This window comes from Ictidomys tridecemlineatus, chromosome 9 (assembly GCF_052094955.1).
Source record: "Ictidomys tridecemlineatus isolate mIctTri1 chromosome 9, mIctTri1.hap1, whole genome shotgun sequence".
Classification (NCBI taxonomy): Eukaryota; Metazoa; Chordata; class Mammalia; order Rodentia; family Sciuridae; genus Ictidomys; species Ictidomys tridecemlineatus.
In genome coordinates this window covers 18,139,501-18,155,605 of record NC_135485.1, presented here as the reverse complement: position 1 = coordinate 18,155,605, position 16,105 = coordinate 18,139,501, and the positions used below count along the sequence as shown (strand labels likewise).

Below are 16,105 nucleotides of genomic sequence, written 5' to 3'. Positions count from 1 at the left end.
GTCCCTCCTGTCTGGTGACCTGTCCTAGTGGTGAGGGAGTGTGTTTGCTCTCGCGGGAGAGGACAGTGAGCTCACGTCTGGGGACGTCTGGCGTGCTGTGGGGGAGAGGCTGAGGCCACTTGCTGGTGAGACTTTGCGCTCAGGGAAGAGAGCCGTGAGAGGGAAGTGACCGGAGGCCAGTCAGGACTCCGCTGCGGCCTGGGACGGTTCCTTCAAATGGAAGCTTGAGGTGCAATGGGGACGGGGAGAGGGAAGCCAGGTGGCCCTTCCCCTGCCTGGAATGTTGTCCCGGGTGCCCACGGGGCTTGTGCTCTCTCGGTCGAGTCTCGGTTTCAGTGTGGCCCCCTCCCCCCCTCTCTGCCGGCTTTGTTTTTCTTTGGGACACTTAATCTGCAAATGCTGTCTTTATTTATCCTGCTTAATGTCATTAATTAGGTGCTCGTTGACAAGGGCCAGGGGTTTCGTCTGCATTGCTCAGTGCTCTCTCTCCAGATCTAATGCATGGCCTGGTGCTCAAGAGATGCTCAGTGAACCCTTGTTGTGTAAATAAGTGATGGCTATGAGCAGGGAGGGCAGGCCACAGGCAGCCAGTGTGTCCAAGGAGGCACCAGCTGCTGACCCACAGCTGAAGGGCCTCAGTCAAGGGGGTGATCAGGCTTTAACCAGCACCTACTGTGTGCCAAGCACTGAAGTGATAGATGGTCACATGTGTGTTCTTCGCTGTTTCACAGGTGAGGGAGGACACTCAAGGGTTAGGACCTTGGGCCAGGTGACCCAGCCCAGTTAGAGTCTATCTGGTTCTACCCAGAGAAGTTTCCACACACCGCCCGTCACGGTGGCTCTTGGTCCTCTGCTTTCCTACTATGAAATGGGAATTCATTGTCCTCCTGTTTCACCAACTTTTTTTTCTCTTTTTTTTTAGAAAGAGAGAGAGAGAGAGAGAGAGAGAGAGAGAGAGAGAGAGAGAGAGAGAGAGAGAGAGAATTTTTTAATATCTCTTTTTCAGTTTTCGGTGGACACAACATCTTTATTTTATCTTATGTGGTGCTGAGGATCAAACCCAGCTCCCCGCTCATGCCAGGCGAGTGCCCAGGCGAGTGCGCTACTGCTTGAGCCACATCCCCAGCCCCTCACCAACGTTCTGTCTCATAAGAGTGATCTGGGAGAATTAGAACCCAAAGAGTGTAAGATATGCATTTTGTAAAAACGGGGGTGCAAGATTAGCCTGTGTGGCTAAGCAATGCTCCAGCTAAGAGAGGCACCCGAGCCAAATCCCACCCATGGGGACGACTGTATTTTCCAGCCAAGACTCGGGCCGGGCCCTGGCTTCGACTCTTGGCCCTTGGTGTCCTTGTTCGCCATCCCTCCCTGGGCTGAGGACATAGCAGCCTCCAGACTCGGCTTCCTGGCCCTCCGACAGGGCATCCACTGGGCGCTGGGGAGAGGTCCGCAGAGAACAGTTCCTTGTCCTCGTGGAACTTCTGTTTAGCAGGGAGCGGGGCAGGGCACAGACAGTAGGCAAAAACCCCCAAAGTAGATCACGGGGTGTGTTAGGCGATGGCAGGCCTCTGGGAGAAGGGACGGCCCAGGGGAAGGTCGCGGTACTCAACTGAGTGGCCCAGGTGGCCCCTGTTGGACGGTGACCTCTGAGCAGCATCCTGAAGGTGTCAGGGAACGAGCAGGCGGGCTGTGAGGGCGATCCCCGTCCTGGGAGAGGACAGAGGATGTCACCACGCTGAGATGGGGTCAGGCCTGACTCCAAGGGAGGAGAGCCTGGGGGAGGCAGGGGACCCCGAGGGCAGAGGCGGCAGGACATCCCTCCCAAGGCCGCGGAGGGGGAGCCAGGTGAGGCCTGTGCTCTCTCCCCTTCTCCTCTCCTGCTGCCTCCATGACCCTGCACTCCCCGAAGACCTGACATCGACGTCATTGGAGACGCAGCCACCTCCTCTGGCTTGGTCTCCCAGCGTCCCTGGATGTAACGTGAAGGGAATCTATTCAGCCCTCTCTGCAGTCCCCCGCCCAGGCCTGAGGCAGGCTGGCTCCTGTCCCCTTCCTTCTTCCCCCGAGTCTTTAGGACACCTGCTCATACGCAGGTCCTATAGGGAGCCACACGTGGAGCCGAGGAGGGGGACACTCGGCTTTTTGCTGGTGGTGTCCTTGCTAAAGCTGAGAAGGAACGTGACCGGCCAGGCGAGAGGTGGGGCAGGCCGCCCTCGCAAAAAGAAGAGTGTCCTGTAGAACAAAAAGCCACGAGAGGGAGCCACGAGCCACAGTGGCCGTTGAAAGCTGCCGTGGGACGGAAGCAGGTCGCTAGTGGGTGGCCGGGAGCTCCAGGGAACCTGGAAGAGGCCGCGGCGGGCAGTCTGGGAGGGGGTGGAAGTGCATGGAGGGGCAGCTGGCTGGCAGGGCCTCCCCCGTGGCCACAGATGCAGCCCAAGGGAGGCGTGGCGTCCTGGTCACGGGCATGGAAGCGAGGGTCCTGGCTGTGGCTTCCCTGGAGCTACAACAAGGGGACAGGGAGGGGAATCAGCCCAGGACTGAAGAGTCACCTCGGGGTCCTGATTTCAGAAGCTGTCACCCGTCATGACCCTTGGGCTGCCTCCTAAAATCGAGATCCACATTCTGTGTACTTTTAGCAAAGCAAAGCTCATTAGCCAAGACACATTTAAAAGGGGGGAAAACTTACCTGAATCAGAAAATGAGACTTCCCCTCTCTTGTTTGGCCCAAAGTATAGGATTGGATTCTGTCCACTTTCAAGCTGGGTATTTTCATGATGAGCTCTTAGAAAATTCTTGAAACAGTCATATACAACTGACCGGTGGACGCTGTCCATTCTGCAGTCAGAGGACCTCTGCAGTAGGAGGCTCATGGCGGCCTCACCTGCAGTGGTGTGATTTGCACAGCTGCTCTGTTGATGGGTGTGTGCTCTAAGGGGCTTTGTGGGGTTCTGCCCGGCTCAGACACCAGCATTAGTAGGCCCCACCAAGCCCCGCATTTATCCAGTGCTCTGTTTCTGATCGTGTTTCCTGATGCGTTGATATTTCCAGGCTAATCTTGCACAACTACTGAGAGATTCTCAGGACCGAAACAAACATCTGGGAGAAGAAATCAAAGAACTTCAGCAAAGGCTTGGAGAGGTCCAGGGTGACAATAAGGTACCGTGACTATTTACAGGCAAAGAGCTCTACTGTGTGATTGCGCTCTAGAGGTTATGTATAGCATGTCGGAAAAATGTAATGCACCATGGCTGGAAATTTTGTGATAGATTTGACATTTGCAAAGAAAATTCAGTTTAGCATTTCTAATCTTTATTGCATTGCTGTGTGTGTGTGTGTGTGTGTGTGTGTGTGTGTGTGTGTTTGTGGGCACACCTGCCAACACATGTGTTTCTGGGTTGCTCTAAAACATTGTTACAACTGGGTGCAGGGGTTTCATTATGCTCAGCTTGGTGGTGGAGAGCATTGCGGTTGAGGGCAAAATAAAACCCAAATGCTATACTTTCCCCTTCTGTACAAATAATGGATTTGTGGCTCAGATGATTTGGAATTATTCACATTCAGTTTTGAATTTTAAGTAGTCATCCTACTAATTATGTTCACATAACCAATTTATTTTATTGCTAAATTTGGCAATTTGTATGGAACATTGCTCAAAATCCACTGCCTGGTATTAATCAGACTCCCCTGTTGGCAACGTTAATTATAAAATATGAACTCATAAACTCCAAGCTCGATGTGCGTACTCTCTCTTTCTCCCGCTGAAGCCGTGAACAAAAGTACAATCGGGAAAGGAAAGAAAAACTACCCAAGTTTAATTTTGTCCCCCAAAATAATTTCCTGTTTTGCCAAGATAGATTTATTTTCAACTTCTTGCCAGAGGCAGATTTTTGCCATGGAGATGGCATTGGATTTTGACTCAAAACCAAAACAAAACAAAAAACAAACACCTCGCCACACACACACACACACACACCACCACCACCACCACCACCACCACCACCACCACCACCACCACCACATATTGTGTGTGTGTGTTCAGAGCAGCTTTCCTGGGGAAGTGTTTTCTGGATGTCACCAAATTGGTTGACAGATGATGGTGACTGCTTTTGCTGGGAGTTGTTGGTTGTTGGAAGGCCCCATTTTGCAACATGGTCACTTAAAAGAAGAAATGACAGTGTTGTCTGGGACAGTTGTCTGGGAGAGACCTCTTCTACAGCACGAGGTCAGAGGGGACTCTGCCTTCCGCTGCATCAGGAGGCCGGATCTGAGGACATACATTCAGCTGGGATGGTGTGCCCTCTGGAGATGGCTTGTCCCAAAGGGTTACATTTTGGGAAGTTTGGTCTCCAGTGTAACAGTATCAAAAGGTGCCGGGACCTTTAAAATATGGGGCTAATCGAAGGTAGTCACTTCATGACCACCCTCAGGAAGGGACAGACACTGGTATCCTGGAGTGTGTCAGTTCCCAGAACAGCCACTTGTTATAAAAGAGCAAACTTGACTCCTTTCTGGATAGGCTTCCTCTTGGCTGTCTGAGCTCTTGGGCACAGACCACCCATCCCTGTCACACCATCCTGCCATGTTCTGGCCCTTGACAGAACCAATCAGTCCTGCAGAACCTCTTTGTAATGCACCCAGCCTCAGTTATTTTGTTACAGTAACAGCAAATGGGCTTAGAACCTTTGTTACATAGCCTTTTCTCTACTCTGTCTGCCTTCATTTTTTAATTTTTTTTTAAATTAAGGTTTTAGAAAACCTTTTGGATTTCATATAAATTCAAGAAATTAGGCTCTACTATTCCTGGCCACGAAATAGGGGGTAGAGAGAACACCAGGAAAGGTTCTAATGAACACTGGACAAGCTGATCAGGCCTCCTGTGTAGTTTTAGTCATCATTACAGGATTCAAGCCCTGTCACCCAGGTGTTTGGTCACTAATTAGAGACCAGACCTTCTTAGTCCCTTCCTCCAGTGGTAACACAGGGCGAGGTTTTATAGAGAACGAAGTGAAATGTGTGCAGCTTTCTCTAAGCTCATGAAAATGCTGGCGGTGTTTTGGGGACGTCCTAAGGCTGCTGGGAGGCGAGATCTGGAGGTTCATGGCTCTTCCCGGTTGGCGGTTCTTGTCCTGTTTCCTCCACTGGGGGTGGTGACGCCCTGCTCCAGCTTTCCTGAATGCCCTCCTGCCTTTTGGTCACTCAATCTTTTTGCCTTTTAAGCGAGTGAAAGTTTAGGCATTGACATCAGCAGCTGGTGTTCAAGGAAAGAAAGGGGGGACATGCGTGTGTGTGCGTGTGTGTGCATGTGTGCGTGTGTGTGCACACTAAGCTGCTGCGCCTCGCCACAGTCTGAATGTCACCATTTGCTTGGGACCTGGGTCTCCGTTTAGAGGCCGGACACGTTCATCAACTGTTTTCTCCCCGAGGCTCAGAGTCGAGTGACTCATATCCAGGGCCTGTGAGGTCATTGGCCTGCCAGAAGGTGCAGGAGATGTGACAGTGTCCAGCGGAGCTCAACCGGAGGAGCTCAGCCCAGCCCCCAGCCCCCACCAGAGAGAGAGAGAGAGAGAGAGAGAGCGTGCGCGAGGCCTTCGTCTGCGTCCTCCTTGGCCTCTGACACCCCAGGGCTCGTCTGTTTTCAGGCCCTGTGCGTCATGGACAGCCTCCCCCAGGCCACCCCAGTCCTCACCATGAGGCCAGGAGACTCATTTGACAGTGACAGCAGGTCACAGCCCCTGGGACTGCAGGGCAGAGAATGGGCCGATCCTCTGGAGGTTTGGTTTGGGAGGTTTTTTCTGGTTCGTTATGTCACTGGCTGCTGCCACCTTGCCATCGTCTCCCAGGTCTGGGCCACCTCCCGGCCTGGGGTGCTGGCCTCCTCAGTCCATCCTGGGGTGCCGGCCTCCACAGTCTCACCAGACTGCTCCAGCCGCATCCTCACCAGGCTCGTCTCATACCTAAGCTAGTCGCAGCCATGTTTTGCTCTGCCACCATCTGCCACAGGACCTTTGAGCCTGCTGTCTGCTCTGCCTAGACGGCTTTTCCCTTGCCTTCCTCTGCAGGCTCCTGCTCCTTGCCCAGGTCACAGGTCAAGGGGAGCCTTTGCCAGCTCTTAGGTGCCAGTCCTGTGCATGCCCACGTCTCCTGCTCTGCCTGCCCTTGCACTGCACCCATGTGGCACCCTAGCCCCAGGGGTCAGCTCTTTTCAGGCTGATGGCCACCTTAGGTGGACACTGGAATGGCCCTGGGAAGGGGCGTCCTCGTTCTCCACATGAGACACGATCTTTATTGGAGGAACGGAAGTCAGTGAGCAAGTCAGGAATAAGAAGAGGCTCAACGAAGGGTTCAAGGAAAGAAAGAGAAAGAGACACAGACGCTGCTGCCACCTGGTCAGTGCGGCCACTCACTCGGGCGAGGCGTCCTGAGCGACCTGGGGAAGCAGAGAGCCAGCCCAAGGTGCGCGGCCTGGGAGCCCCTGCAGAGAGTGGGTGCCTGCTCCCCGCGGCTCAGCCCTGACCCTGGCCACCACCGCGGCTCCAGGTGCAGCCAGACGGCCGGCGGTCATGGGTGAGCGGCCATCCAAGGGGAAGCCTTTGACCTCGAGTGCCACTGTCACTGCCGACCCCGGGCCACATTTCGGGAAGCCCCGCCTCTAGTTCGCTGTGTCGAGGACCCAGGTGGAGGGAAGTGACTCCCTGGACATCTTAGGGGAGACTGATTGCTCCACTGGTCCAGCTGCAGCCTCGGCACCCTGCAGCCCCCGGGATTCGCTGCCACCTGGCTTGGGAGCAGCTTGGCCCCCGTGGGGCCGGGCTTCCTGCACCCCGGAGAGCGACCTGATCCACCAACAGCAGCAGTCCCCCCGCCCAGCGCCCAGGGACTTCTCAGGCTCCCGGGTCACCACGGACCCAGCCCAAACCAGATGAGAGGTGCGAGGAAGGGACCCACCAGATTCCACCCCTGCCTAATCCCAGGTCTTCACGGCCAAGAGGAAAGAGCCCCCTGGGGAAGGGAGGGATGGTGCTGCCGCCGTCAACCACCAGGAGAAGCTGTCCAGGGCCTGGGTGGCCCCACAGTCACTGGGTCAGCGTGTGACGAATAAGGACCAACGGGGCTTCAGGTCCCAGAGGGACCCTCTCCCGCCCCAGGGCCGCCTGCCTCCCCGTCGGGCCTCGGGCGCAGAGTGGGTTCAGGGAGGTGGACAGGAGGAAGGCGGAGGCCTCTGGGAGTCGAGGGACAATAGAGCCAGCAGCGGTCAGCCGGGTCCCTGACCCAGGAGGGGCGCTGGTGAACCAGCCTCTGGGGTGGGAAGCTGCGGTCGCTGTCGTTCTGAAGCCAGCACAAACACCACTCCACCACGGGGGGATTCGCTGTGCGTCCAGGAGGCGGGGGACAGACAGCAGGAGACAAGACGCACAGAATCATGGGGCGGTGGCTCTGCTGGGAAGACCAGTGGGTGTCCTCGCTGGACGGGGGCCGCTATTGGTGAAAGGCGGCAGGTGCCTGCCCTGGGTGGGCGTCTGGCAGGGTCAGTGCCACACAGGCCCAGGGTGGCCCAGAAGCCTCCAGTACAGAGCCCCACGGAGCCTGAAGGTCATCCCTCCTGGCGGCCACCTGTTTCCTTGTGCACTGGGGTGAGGACCCTCACCGGTGGTCATCGCTGTGCCCTGGAGGAGGGTAGCCCCCCACAGGACCCACAGTGGCCTCCGTTAGAGAGGACGACGTGTCCAGCAGCACACCTGCCGCGAAGCCCGGGAAGCCCAGCCGGGCCACTGCTCCTGCCAACATCACGCTTTCCCACGTCCTGGGCCCCGCTGCAGACTTAAAGTGAGCAAGGTGACATCAGCCCGGGCTTTGCCCTCAACAATGAGCTTTATGTCGCAGCAGGTGACGGTCGTAACACCTCTGCTTCATCCAGGGTTGGCACCGTCAGTGACAGAGCCTGCTGTGACCATCCTCTGTTGACATGGACTTCTGGATGGATTTGACGAGCAAACCCATGAGTCAAAGCCACCAGCCAATAGAGACAGGCCATCAGCCTGCAGGTGGCTCATTAAAGGGTACACCCTTAAAACAGAGGTGGCTCAGCTGAGGATGTCTGTCATGGTCCTGGAGGAGGGACAGGAGCTCTGGGAGCTGAGGCTTCACACAGAGCCTCCCGGGGAGAGGGCACAGGATGAGAAGCCCCCGCCCGGGCGTTACAGAAGCTACTGACACAGCACTGCGGGAGTGGGGGCCTCCGCCACACCAGACGTCACGTCTTGCCCTGCCTGGGTTCCTGGTCCTGATCCCTGGGCGAGGCTCGGCCAGATCAGCAGCAGGCGCAGGAGCTCAGCACTCCCTGATGTTTCCTGGTCAGGAGACTCGGATGCACTTGGCCCTCAGAGAGCCTCCCTGAGCCTGTCCTGGCTTAGATGAGCTCGTGGCCTGAGTGGACCCCCTGATCAGTAGAGCGTGGTTTCAGCTGGGCGGAGGGGCTCATGCTTGTGATCCCAGAGGCTCAGGAGGCTGAGGCAGGAGGATCACTAGTTCAAAGCCAGCCTCAGCCAAAGCCAGGCCCTAAGCAACTCAGTGACACCCTATCTCTAAATAAAATACAAAATAGGGCTGGGGATGTGGCTCATGGCCCTGGGTTCAATCCCGGTACCCTCCCCCACTAATAGGAGGGCAGGCGTTATTTATGAGGTTGCTCAGCACAGCCCGGGGCCCAGTGGATGTTTCACAAATGCCTTTCCTGCTGACCCCGGGTCCAGGAGGGCTGTTTGCAGCCCTACACAAGGACAAGGGCCAAAGAAGGGTGGGCATCCTCTTCCTGTTAGCAGGTCTTTCATCTGACTCTTCCAATAGCCCTGGGAAATAATAGCCACTGTGTTGGAATTGTAACTATACCAAGTGTAACTGGGGATCACACTTCTAAAGCTCCGTCGAGAGTCACATGAACAGTGACCATTGCACTGTATCTTCACATACTAGGAATGGAAACCCCTGGAGCTGCAGATGTGCAGTACACAGCCTGGGCAACCATACATGGTCGTCCTATCTACAAGATAACTTTTATCCTTATTTATTTATTTTTTCAAAGCCAGCAAGTCAAGTCACACGTGGCTTAGCAAGTTTAGATAGCTTGCCAAGAGCACACAGCCAGGAGTAATGATCTGAACACAGAGAATAGCTGTTCCGGCACCTGGCTGCCTGCCTGTTGGGTAAAATAGATTCAGGTGATTGAAAACAAGACGAGGTGGAGCTTTTGAGGGCCATGAGAGAGAAAGGCCTAGATCAAAGAAGGAAGCCTGGGGAGGGTCCTGGCGGCTGGGGGAAGGGCTGTCCAAGCCATCTCAGCACATGGTTTGGGGCCATCTCCCTCAGCTACGGCCCCACTGCAGCTGTGCCTCATCCGCGGGCTGATGCCTGGCGCCGTGATCCATTCATAAACATTTATTTCTACCCCAATCAGCACTCGGATGCACCTCTTGGTGGAGCGGGAGCTGCGTTGGGCTGGGACCCACCTGCGGGCTGCAGGGGAGGCGGGTGGTGGAACCCGGACAGCCCTGTCGGAGGGAGTTGAGCAGTTGCTTGGTGGCATTTTCCTGCAGATGAGGGTGCAGCTGGAGGTGGACGTCCCTGGCGGGGCCCACGCCGACCCTGCGGTTGGCCCCATGTGAGCGGGGAGCCAGGAGCCGCTGACGTCTGTGAAGCCTCTTTCAGGCTCCTGGGTGGCGCCAGGTGTCCCCGGGAAGACGCGCCGTCTCTGATGAGGGCAGGTGCCGCCATCCGCCTGGTACGTGGCAGAAATCCGCGTCCAGCCCAACCTCCCCTTGATGTTCCCTGAACGTGCCCAGGAATTGGGGGCACCTTGCTGGGGTCATGCTGCTGAGGTGTAGTGTCACAGAAGATATCAACAGCCTGGTTTTGCACAAATGTATTAATCAACATGATATTTGTACATTGAATAAATCAACATACTTTTACTTTCCTACCCCACTCCCGGGCTAGGGCATTGGCCACAGGATGGTCGCCGAAGTTTTAAGATTCTTTCTTTCTCTTTATTTTTTTTTCTTGCCGAACACATGTATTTGAGTCCCCCTAAGTAGGCGCCACTGAAGGTTCCCCACTTTCTCGCCTCACCTTGGAGCAGCCCTCAGGCGAGTGCCCCAATGCCCGGTGGTTCCCCTCGAGGAGACTGAGGCCCAGAGATGTTCAGATACATTCTCCGAGTTGCACAGCTTGGTATGTGGAGCCAGGATCGGGGCCCCAGGCTGCGGGTTCCAGAGCACAGGAGCTCATCTCTGAGGCTGGGGAGGCAGGAGGACTCTCCCCGGGCTTTGCCGTCCCTATCTTGTCATCTCAGGCTCCTTCGGCTCGCTGCCCTTGAATCTCAGACTCACTCACCACCAGCTCTTTCCCACTCGGGACTCACTTCCCAAACCAGGCATTTCCACCCGTGCAGCCCGGCAGCCTGCAGTGGCGACCGTGTGCACGTTAAAGGCCCAGTGACTGTCGCCGTGTTCATCGAAGCCTCACGGCGTCCGTGTACAGAAGGAGACTCTCTCGTATGGCTGTCGGAGCTCCATAAACACGTTGAATAATTAATCGGCAGAACACAAACCTGACTGTGGGGCTCTGGATGAAGTGGTCAGGGAGGCATGCTGTGGCCGGGCCACCGCCATCTCCATTACTTAGAGCTCAGGCCATCGATCTGCTTTTCACGTCCCAGGAGAAGTCCCCGCTTTAAGGGCACGACCGGCTCCCGTGGCCACACGGGACGGCTCAGCGCTCCGGCTCCCAGGCCCTCCTCTGACGGCTGGCTCCTGTTCCGCTGGCGTTTGTCCCTCTGTGTGTGCACTTCTGGGGTTCTGATGTCCTGAGCCAAGAGTCTGGTGGCATGAAGGACGCTCCCCTTCTTGGCCTTCAGTAATCCTACTCCTGAGTGTATCATCTCAAAGGACCGAGATCAGTATGCGTGAGAGACACCAGCTCTTGTCACCGTAGCGCTGTTCGTAACAGCCGAGGTGTAGAACCAACCAGTGTCCACCACCAGCTGCACACACTCACACACACACACACACACACACACACACACACACACACACACGGTGGAATACTATTCAGCCTTAAAAAAGATGTTATGGTACATTTGTGACCGCACAGATGAATCTGGAAGACAAACCAAGCACAGAAGGACAAATACTTCAGGATCTCAGAGCAGCAGAGAGTGGAACCGTGGTTTTTAGAGGGGGTGGGGGAGGGGGATGGTCCACAGGTACAAGGTGGCCGTTGGATGGGGGAATACGTCCCCATGTTCTATTGTGCAGCCAGGGGAGTCCTCCTGCCTCCCCAGCCCCAGAGAATCCACGGTTTGGTTCAAAATAGCTGAAGCACAAGGAGGTGGCAACCGTTCGAGGTGGTGGCTGTGCTAATGGCCCACACGTGGCCAGCACCCCTTGTTTCCGTGGGTTGAAACAGCATGTGGTGCCCCACAGACATACACAGTTGAATGTCCCCAAACCTCAGCAGGATTGAAAAATAAAAGCCTTTTTTATTTTAACGAGAGGCTGGGAGAAGTCCCCTCGTCTCCGGTTCCCGCTGAATCACGAGGGGGAAGTGGCCTTGTGTGACCTCAACTGGGGACGCACCTGTGGCCCTCAGGATTCTCACCACTCTGCGCGTGTCCCACAGTGATCACGGGAGACCTCGAATGTGGAGCTGGGGTTACGAGGGGGCTGGCTGGGGAGGCAGAGTCACAGATCCAGAAGCCGCAAACAGGGCGGAGGCAGGACGGCGAGCAGACCCTGCAGCGCAGCCACCAGCCTGGCCCAGGGACGCACGCGGCCGCTCCTGGCACCCCACGGTATCTGTGGGATTTTCAGACCAGGACTCAGAGTACACGACACGGGCCAACGCGCTCTCCTGTCCTCCTCCTTGGTCTCCCAAGGCCACGGCTGCTGCTTCCTGTGCCCCTTGCGTCCCCCTGCCCTGCACCCTTCAGAGACTTCCAAAGTCACGAAGTCGTCTCAAATAATGTCTTAAGATCCACGCAGGAGCAAGGAGGGCCCCAGCAGGCTGCCCTGGCCAGGTCACATGGAGAAGCTTGGGTTCTGGGCGGTCCCTTGGAAAACGACGTTGTTGGAGACTGGAATTTTCTCCCTGGAGATTTTCAAACCTATAAATCAAATGAAATCTGTGCCTACGGTTTAAAAAACTAAACCGCAAAGAAAGGCCGGGTAGCCGTGCAGCCTCCTCCCCAAACACGCCATGTTAGTGATCTGGGGACTCGGTCGGTCATTCTTTCATGAGCTCTGGGGACAGTTGAATCACATCCGTAGGGGAGTCTGTGTCCCCTCTTCCCACTTAGCCTGGCATCGCGAGGAAGCTGCCTGGCAGGACGCGGTTCGCGGAGCCCGCGGTTCCGACAGCCGCGTGCTTGCTGTTGACGGCCACGGCCTTTGCTGACCCTCTGCTGTCGGCTCTGTGTCCGGCTCCCTGACTCTGGATGGCCCTGCAGTCGACCTGTCTTCCTCCCCGAAGCCAGTCCCTACCTGGGTTAGCCCAGATGGTCACAAGTGGAGGCACGCGTCCTTGGGTAGGGACGTTTCTAGGGCTCCTGGTCGTGTCGCCTGGTCACTGAGAGCCTGGGAGCTCACCATCGGGGGTCCTCTGCAGCGTGGGGTCCTCCTCTTTGAATCTTTGCCGATTTTAAGGGAGACCCAGAATCTGCCCCACGGTGCATCCGCCTTCGCTCTCCAGGCCAGGCTTCGTGCACACACGTAGGTGGTGAGAAATCCGTCGTAGGGGGCTGGAGTTGTGACTCAGCGTTTCTTCATCTGTCTGTCCGTCTGTCTCTCTCCATCCCCTGCTCATCCTGTGAAAATGTGAAAAACTGAACTTAACTGGCCAAGTTTTTTGCTAAAATGCTGAGCAAGGCTTCTCTCACCTAGCATGTGTGAGGCCCTGGGTTCGATCCTCAGCACCACATAAAAATAAATAAATAAAGTAACAATCTACAGATAAGAAAATAAATAAACAAATATTTTTAAAGGATCCATCGTATCCACATGCAGTTGTCTTTTTCCCCCAGTATTTCTTTTGGGTACCAGGGATTGGACTCAGGAGCACTCGACCACTGAGCCACATCCCCTGCCCTGTTTTGTATTTTATTTAGAGACAGGGTCTCACTGAGTTGCTTAGGGCCTCACTTTGGCTAAGGCTGGCTTTGATCTCACCATCCTCCTGCCTCAGCCTCCTGAGCCTCTGAGATTACAGGTGTGCCACCACACCCAGCCATTCCCCCAATATTTCTTGAAAGCGTATTTCCTATCCAAAGTTTCAGTCGGATGTCCTTATTTACTTATTCCTCTTCTGTTTCTTTGTGTGTCTGTCTGTCCATCTGTCTCTCTCCATCCCCTGCTCCATCCTGTGGAACTGCAGCTCTTGAGGATGACAATCGCCAAACAGAGGCTTGGGGACGAAGAGATTGGCGTACGGCACTTTGCAGCCCACGAACGTGAAGATTTGGTGCAGCAGCTGGAGCGGGCTAAGGAGCAGGTGAGGGCTGGCCTCTGTGAGGGCGGGGGACGGGTGGGCACAGGGGGACACGGTGCAGGGAAGAGCAGCTGGGCTCTCCTCCGTGCTGCTCCATGCTCCCGGGCTCTGGGTTCTGGCTCATGGGGGTCGCCCCCGATGCTCGATGCCTCTGTTCTGAACACAGGCAACTCTGCCCCTTCCCAGGACAGACCACGAGGGGAGAAAATGTGAAAAACTGAACAGAATTGGCCAAGTTTTCACTAAAATGCTGAGCGAGGCTTCTCTTGGCAGAATCTCCTCGGGTACAGGGCCCTGGGTGGGGAGCAGCCCAGGGCCCCGACAGCTCTGCCCTCTTACTAAGTGGTTCTGAGGAGCCGCTGTGGCCAGCGTCCAGCTCAGCCTCTCTGAGCTGAGGCCGGAGGGCCTGCTGCAGGTGGGGGACCTGCTTCTGCTCTTCCAGGCTGCCCTGCCCGGTTGTCTCAGGGACAGTGATGCCAGCCAGAAGGGCGGCCCCTGCTTCTGCCTGTCCCTGGGCCTTGCCTGTGGCTTCACAGCATGTGGGTCAGGAAGCCCGAGGGGCCAAGGCGGTGGGTCCTGAGGGCGGCTCCGGCCTGGGTTCCAGATCGAGTCCCTGGAGCAGGACCTGCAGGCCTCGGTGGACGAGCTCCAGGACGTGAAGGACGAGCGGGCTTCCTACCAGAACAAGGTGCAGCGGCTGAACCAGGAGCTCAACCACATCCTGGGCGGCCACGAGAACCGCATCATCGACGTGGACGCTCTGTGCATGGAAAACAGGCAAGAGCCGCGGGAAGCCCCTGAGGCATCTGAGAAAATTGCCTTAGAGTGGAAAGGAAGTCACAACCTCAAAATGACACCAGTGTCACACACTAGCGGTAAAGGTCAGAGGCGCCACACCTGCACATCCCTCTCCCTCTTCCCCGCACCCTCGCGGTTGGGCCAGAGGGTGAGGAGCCAGCTCCGTGTGACTGCTGTCAGGGGGAAGGAGGAGAATGAGAAAATAAATTGAGAAATTCCCTCAGCTGTTTCTCTCCCCGGAGGCCAACTTCAGAGTGTGCGTGTGTCTGACTTCACGTGGGGCCTGGTGTCGCCCCTTCCCCCCAGAGGAGCCCTCTTAATGAGAACTCGGTGGACACTGTGCCCTGTCCCTGAGGGGAGCTCGGCCAGGCCTGCGTAGAGCAGGGTGTCTGTGATTTGGGCGTGTTTGACCTTGATCGCATCCACTTAAGAGAAGGGCACGAAGACGCACGTTTTCCTCCCGCTCCTTTCTGAGATGAGAGCGAGCCTGGCGTGCAAAGTGGCCCCGGCTGGCAGGTGATTGCCACTGCTTCCTCTCGTGCTTTAGTGTGGGCTTGGCGTGGTCCCCAGACACATCCTGACTGTGGATGTTCCTTTCCAGGTACCTTCAAGAGAGACTAAAGCAACTCCACGAAGAGGTGAACCTCCTGAAATCCAACATTGCCAAATACAAGGTACTGAATCACCACCACCGTGCGGTCTGCTGTTGACTCCTGAAGGTCACCCGTTTTAATCCCTCTCAGGAGCTGCAGGCATAGAGCTTTACCTGGGGGGAGCTCTACCTGGGGGGCGCTTTCCTAGGATAACCAGTAACAACCTCCAACAGCAAAGGCCACCAAAGTGGTGTCTGCCCTTTGTTGCTGAAGTCTTGTCAGGGAACACTGAACCCCCAAATCCGGTGATTTGTACTCTTGGCCCCAGTCCATATGAAATTAGGGCTCCTGCCTATTTTCTTGTAATATCCCCTGTCGTTAGATGCTATTTGCCTCATAATCAGGCATAAGAAAATGATCTCCAAGGGACGGAGGAACAACGGGGGGTAGAAATCGCAGTCCAACGACCATGTTCACGTCACAGTGAAAAGACAGAAGGTCTGAATTCTCCCCATCGTTATTTAGTCTAATTCTAGCACCATTAGTTTGATAATATCTATTTCTGCAGATGTTGGTTCTAAGTGTTATAATTAGAAAAACCTCCTGGGTTTCTCTGCTTTGAAAATAGATTGATTTCTCTTCCTGAGGGCGAAGTGCTGCAGCCATCTAGATGTTTGGGAGAGCCCACTCATGGTCCTGGTGGTTGGCTTTAGCTTTTGTTTGCAGAAATCGCCAAGCTGCTCCATTCTGTGGGGCCACACTTAGGTTTACACTGATCTATACAAACACATGCAGCCAGAGAAATATGCATCTTTTAATGCATGATTTTAAAAAATGTGTGGATGCATTTATTTAACATATATTCTTTTCTATGTGCCAAGCCCTGATTATATATTGCACATGAATTCTAATGCAAGAGTCTGTTTTAAGAAGGACGCGTAGGTGGCACGGATGCCCTGCTTTAACCTGTGTCCATGGCAGACATCACTAATCAACTGTGGCTCTCTTTCCAACCCAGGGCCCAGATCCTTCCAGAGACCCCCTTTGCTGCATGAAAATAAACTTCTTCTGTTTCATGTCTCTTTAAAAGGGATTTCCATAACATAAGCACGATAGACTGTGTTCTTGTTTCAGATTTAATCTAATTTAATGAATATGCAGCGAGCACCTTTTGAATG

At 55.3% G+C, this 16,105-nt stretch overlaps 1 protein-coding gene across 5 annotated transcripts in view; it reads left to right on the top strand.

The window, feature by feature from the left end:
- Ccdc149 (coiled-coil domain containing 149) overlaps nt 1–16,105 on the top strand; it is a 90,578-nt gene that overhangs the window by 45,292 nt on the left and 29,181 nt on the right. For 3 of the 5 annotated variants that reach the window (XM_078021143.1, XM_078021144.1, XM_078021142.1), the window contains exons 4-7: nt 3,049–3,156; nt 13,423–13,539; nt 14,141–14,313; nt 14,936–15,008. In XM_078021143.1, coding sequence (XP_077877269.1) covers nt 3,049–3,156; nt 13,423–13,539; nt 14,141–14,313; nt 14,936–15,008 — 471 coding nt within the window. The remainder of the gene's footprint in view (nt 1–3,048; nt 3,157–13,422; nt 13,540–14,140; nt 14,314–14,935; nt 15,009–16,105) is intronic. The other 2 variants (XM_078021147.1, XM_078021146.1) reach the window with 1 other exon arrangement.